This window comes from Monopterus albus, unplaced genomic scaffold, assembly GCF_001952655.1.
Source record: "Monopterus albus unplaced genomic scaffold, M_albus_1.0 scaffold417.1, whole genome shotgun sequence".
Taxonomy (NCBI): Eukaryota; Metazoa; Chordata; class Actinopteri; order Synbranchiformes; family Synbranchidae; genus Monopterus; species Monopterus albus.
Window position 1 is genome coordinate 32,190 of NW_018128297.1, and position 5,647 is coordinate 37,836.

Consider the following 5,647-nt stretch of genomic DNA (forward strand, 5'->3'; position numbering starts at 1 on the left):
TTTCCCTAAGTTGATTTTAAGTTAATTATTAAACTTTTAAGTTTATCACCCATTCGGGCAAAGCTATTTGTGCAAAAAAACAACTTATAGTAACATACAAGAGTAAAACAACAAAAGAGAATGACCAGCACAGACTGTGCATCATGTCCTTCACCAATATCTGCTGCTCTGTTTGTTTTTCAGGGGCTGTATGAGCACACAGTCGAAACTCAAGAGGTTGTTAAAGACCCTGTTCAAGGTAGTTACTGCAGCTACGCACAGTTTTCATGTCTTTTCTAATCTGCCTGTACTGGTGCCTTTGTTCTGTCAATATTAAACTAAAGCATACAGATAAAAAGAGACTAGCATCAGTGTTATTTATAAAGTCATACACTTTATTTCCTGAACACCATTTGTCATATCTTTCATTGTACTCTAATATGTGTCTCTGGTTTGAGGCAGTGATTAAAATGCTGTAACATGACTTTTACATTACATAAAGGTCTGCAGGTTGTACCAGACAGTTTCTTGCTTTCATTTAATCAGGAGGGACTACTTCTCTTTAGGACAGACATTTGAAACTGTCACCCTCCCTAAACTGAAACACCATGCATCGGCACCTTTTGTTCACCTTGTGACTTTAACTAGACTTATTAAATTCTAAAAGATATATCACATCAATACAGTGCTTTCTATGCAATGTTGTGTGACCACAGCCATATTGGAGGCAGAGAGTAAAGGTCCTGGTGTCCATATTGCAGTATAAGATCTTTATGATTTCAGACTGATCTTTGATAGCTGTGTTGAAAATTTGTTACCATCTTATCAAATATTGTGTAAGATTTCACAGAAATGACCAAGCTCGATCTTTTTCACAGCTGACATTGTAACTGTGTAACTGAAAACTAGGCCACTTGATGCAATTGAGGCATTTTTAACACAGTTTGTTTAACCCGAGCTTTTCCTGCTGTGAAAAATATCTGCTGACAGTAAATTCTGCACATGTTGCTTGTAGAGCAGACAAACTTAACCAGATGGTGTTTACAAGCAGTCAACAGTTTACCCAGTGTAACGGTGCTGTTTTTCTGTGTGTGTTTCACCAGAGACCATCATGAGTGATTTGTCAGCAGTGGCTCCTGGGATGGTGAAACAAGCTATCCAGGTTATAAAGGTAGCACACCAAACTCACGTCAGTGTTTATCTACAAACGTGCGTTTTATAGATGCATTACTGACACGTGTGTTTCGGTGCAGTCAATCAACACTTTACAGAAACAAGCTGAAGGCCTCTGTGAGGTCCTCAGCATGAAACCCAGTCTCACCACTCTGGAGATCCACAGAGACGTGTTCGACTGCAGCAGCCAGTTCGACGCTCCTCTGCCTTCCGTGGGTGGAGCTACGAGGAGCAGGCAGCCAATCAAGCGAGCCACAGAGGAAGCAGCAGCTGCACACTGCTACGTGCCACCCAACAAGAAACGACACCACCCTGTGGCAGAGGGAAAACCTCAGTGATACTGTTATTCAGCTCTTTAAAAGAAGAGGAGACAGCTGTTAAAAAGTATATTGTAGTCATTTTAAACATAGTGAAAGGTTAGTAAAGGCTCTGTGACTTATATTTGGACATGAATAGGCAATATTAACATAGCTATAACTATAAATACCATAAACAATGATCTGTCCCCGTTACTCTTGTGCATTCCTACTGCTGGATGGCACAAAACCACAAAGGCACTTTTTAAATGCACGAATGGCTAAAAGTGCCGCTCTCTCCTCCGCATATATGAATATTTTCTGCTTGTTTTCTTTTATGCCATATTAACATAAACATTTTTGCGGTTTGGACAAAACATCTGAAGCCGCCATCTTGGGCTCTTGGGAACTGGGATGGATATTTTTCATTATTTAATGACATTTTACGATAAATGGCTGAAGGATTTACTGATAATGAAAATAATTATTTGCACCCAGAAGCCCCTTCTTAATTTTTGATTCTGTTTATACTGACCAGTATCTGACTGAATTAAACCACTGGCCCAAACCATTTGTACCTTACAGGAGTAACAAGTGCATTTGTTGGGGTCTGATTTTCCACATTTGGTCTCTTTTGAGTATGTACATAGCAGGCGGAGCATGTGGGATTAGCTTTAAGGATAAACTAGTGACCTACATGCAGTGACCATGGCGCCCAGTGCAGCATCATGGCTCATGCATGAATTCAGTCAGTCCACAAACCTTCTGGTCACCCGTGGCCCCCCGAGTCATGTGACTTATATGAATTGCCCTTGGTGCTTCTTCTAAAACGGCAGCGAAATTGAAAAGTGAAAAGAAAGCTGAAGTGAAACTCTGCAGCCTGTTTCTTGCCTGGTTGTTTTAACTTCACTGGACTCGATGCCCAATCTACAAATAACACTTGATGCTGTCTGACGGAGCCAGTCTGCAGGACTTCCTCCTGGTTCTTTTGTACATTTTGATGCACACATTAGAAATCTGTGATGTCAGACTGCGATTCTTTCTGCCAGTCTCATCAAAGGAATAGCAACAACAACCAGGACTGTGAAGGTTGTGAGGTAAGATCATGTTTTAATGCTTTTTGTTCTGGTACAGCCTGCTCCTTATGCCACAAAGCGGTCAAAGGCCATGGCTCCAAATATGGGGCATTTTGAATGAATGTCTTGTGATCAAAGGGGAATATCTCTGGTCGTTTGTTTTGTTTGTGGGGAAAGTGATGTGGGCAGGTTAGCAACACAGAGTTCGGAACAAACTGTACAACTGGGTTGCAGTGAAGCTTAAACGTGTGTGTGTGTCAGGGTTCAGAGGATGAAGACAGGAGGCTGAAGAAGAGAGAGAAGAACAGAGTTGCAGCACAGAAGAGCAGGAAGAGACAAATGCAGAGAGCTGACCTGCTGCATGAGGTGTGTGTCTGTGTCTGTGTCTGTGTGTGTGTGTGTGTGTGTGTGTGTGTGTGCTCATGCTCCTGTACATCCACCCTTGTAAGCAGTGAATAAATCTTTGATGCAAGGACATTTTATCTGTCCCTCGCTGCTTAAATGGCTGGTGAGGGCCAAGACTTGGTTTTAGGGTTCGAGGTTGAATGAGCACTTCAGTTATTGTGCTCAGAGAGGAGTTTTCCTAAAAGAAATTAATACTGCAGCTGCTGGAGTATTTCAGTTTCTGTTCCCAAGCTCCAGAACCACTAGATCCCACTATTGTACAGCACATTAGGACACTCCCAGCCTGGTGAATGTTCATGTTACTTAGCCTCCACTCCCCAGACTGTATGAGATAACAGACTTGGTATTATTAGTGCTTGTTTGATGTGTATAATTCAGGAGTTCCCCTTAAAGGTCCTGAGTATGTCTGGCCTATATGTAGAAAAAAATAAAGTACATGAAGCAAATCTTAGCGTGATCAATGCAGTCCTTCACTCCTGTCTTCCAGGCCTGTGAGCTGTTGGAGCAGAGGAACAGAAAGCTGAGGAGAGAGGTGCACTAACATGCACTGTCACCATCGTCCCTGCTGGGATAAGATCACTGTCTAGTTGTAATATACATTACTGGTACTGTTAAGATGCACAGCTGTTCATACGTAGGAACAGTTATGAACTCATTAAAAGCTGAGGGGACTTTAGTGGACACAAATGCTTTAGGGGAAATAAAAGCAACCTGAGAGTCGCTGTGTGTTGATGTCTCTCCAGGTAGATTCTCTGTCTGAGGAGCAGCGCCTGCTAACCGAAGCTCTCAGAGCTCATGAGCCCTTCTGTTCCACCATGCACTGCTCCTTCGCCTCCTCCAGCTCATCCAGCCTGCAGCCTGACAACATGGCCGCCCGTTCTGTCTGAGGCAAGCAACAATGTTTCTGACCCCAGTTATGTAACCTGTCTCTAACTCACCGTTGTGTAATATAGCAGTACACCTGCAGAGGGCGCTGTTCACCATGACCAGGGGTGAAGCGGTGACGCAACAGGTGTGAGCTGCTGCTGAGCTGAACTCTGGCGACAGCATACCCGTTCACATTGAACAGCGCCCTCTGGTGGTATGGTGTATGTAATGTAAATAGAGCTAAACACTTCACTGATTCAGAGTTCTGGCTTGTACAAGCAAACATTAAAGTTCAAACTGCTAAATGTCATTACTGATTTCCAAGTTTTGGTCTTGGTTACAGTGCATGAGTTTAATTCTAGTTACATGTATAAAAAAGCCACATGCATTCTCCCACTAACCTTCCCAAACAGAACAGTTAATGAAAACAACATAATTCATCTAAAGATTGTAGAGCATTTAAAAAAGCAGAAAGGTACAGAAAAGAAATGAGAAGATACATTGTGTATATAGTAAAATCCGATTGTTTAAAGTCTCACTGTGGTGACTAATGTATGAAAACTGCAAAACCCCTTAAATGTGTCACACATTTTCCTGTAATAGTGTACAAGGTCAATATCACGCATCACTGTGGGGAACCAGAAGTCTTCTGGGATATTATGTCATTGTATTGAAGTTCTTAAGGTCATGTTGAAGTCATTGACATGTCAGAGAGGATCTATAAACCTATCTGCATCAGAAGTCTGTTGATCAGTTACACTTACTAAAAGTTTCACTTCCTCAAAAGGACCACAGACATCAGAAGTTATGGCTTTAAAATCTGCCTGAGGTTTTGTTTTCATTTTTCACACTGAGATGAGTGAAACGCTGATGTCGATGTAGAAGATGCTGACGCAAACCGGCTGTGATGAGCTGAGGTGGACCTGAAGTATGTCACTGCTGCAGCCTTCGGGGAAGCTGGACTCATGGTTACTCAAAGTTTTGTTTTTTAATAAATTGTTGGAAGACGAAGAAGAATAAGAATAGATTTGTCCCTCCTGCGAAGCATTCCTCCCACAACAGGCTGCTTTTCTAAAAGCCATTTCATTGTGTATATATGAAACTGGAAACTTATGACAAAAAAAAGTGGAACAAGTTTCAAATACATTTTGGTGGAAACAGAAAAACAGTGTCACAAACAGCTCACAATAAGAACATTAAATATAATATAAATGCCAATTATGCTGTTAATGGGCAGAAAATGTCCAGACTGTTCTGGGTTTTCTGTTAGAAGAAGACCATCCGCAGTGGTGATACTGGTGACCAGTCACTGTTGGTCTCTGTCCATATAAGAACAGGATGAAACTGCCAACAAAAATATTGCAACAGGCTGGTGAAGGAGAGTCAGAGACACAGATTTGTCCTTTTTGTTGGCAAAAGGATGCTTTATTTTTACACAGGGGCAACAGTAACAACAGAACAGTCTAGCTAACAACCCCGCAAACCTGAAAAATACCTCTTGTGCCAATGGTCTCTCCCTGCCCCCAAACGCTCCAATATGTTTCAGGTTGTTGTTGTACTGATCTAATGACCACAAAGCCTGCCCTCAAAGTTTCTCTTGAGCCAGCACAGACACATCTGCAGCCCTCAAAAAAACAAACATCCCCACCTTCTGTTGAATTCTGGAGTCATTTCTTTGGAAGAGTAAGCAAGGCAATGCCAAAATGTTTCATCAGAGGACTTCAGTGGTGAATTATTGCAAGGGTTCAAGGCTTTATAAGGTGTGGGAGGCTTTATGTGAAATGATTTAAAAATGCCTTCTGCACTATAATGAACCCATTGAACTACCAGACTTTGCAGTGAAAGTCACTG

The 5,647-nt window shown here is 41.9% G+C and overlaps 2 protein-coding genes across 4 annotated transcripts in view; both read left to right on the forward strand.

The window, feature by feature from the left end:
• The window catches only part of nsl1 (NSL1 component of MIS12 kinetochore complex), a 3,493-nt gene extending 1,463 nt beyond the window's left edge, over positions 1–2,030 (forward strand). The window contains exons 4-6 of the mRNA XM_020586612.1: positions 184–238; positions 1,083–1,150; positions 1,233–2,030. Of these exons, the coding sequence (XP_020442268.1) occupies positions 184–238; positions 1,083–1,150; positions 1,233–1,490 (381 nt within the window). The 3' untranslated portion in view covers positions 1,491–2,030. The remainder of the gene's footprint in view (positions 1–183; positions 239–1,082; positions 1,151–1,232) is intronic.
• Positions 2,031–2,115: 85 nt separating this feature from the next.
• batf3 (basic leucine zipper transcription factor, ATF-like 3) overlaps positions 2,116–5,647 on the forward strand; it is an 8,603-nt gene continuing 5,071 nt past the window's right edge. The window contains exons 1-4 of one of the 3 annotated variants that reach the window (XM_020586614.1): positions 2,116–2,545; positions 2,786–2,890; positions 3,417–3,461; positions 3,673–3,817. In XM_020586614.1, the coding sequence (XP_020442270.1) occupies positions 2,471–2,545; positions 2,786–2,890; positions 3,417–3,461; positions 3,673–3,816 (369 nt within the window). In that variant the 5' untranslated portion in view covers positions 2,116–2,470 and the 3' untranslated portion in view covers position 3,817. Of the gene's footprint in view, positions 2,546–2,785; positions 2,891–3,416; positions 3,462–3,672; positions 4,107–5,647 lie in introns of those variants that run through there. The other 2 variants (XM_020586613.1, XM_020586615.1) reach the window with 2 other exon arrangements.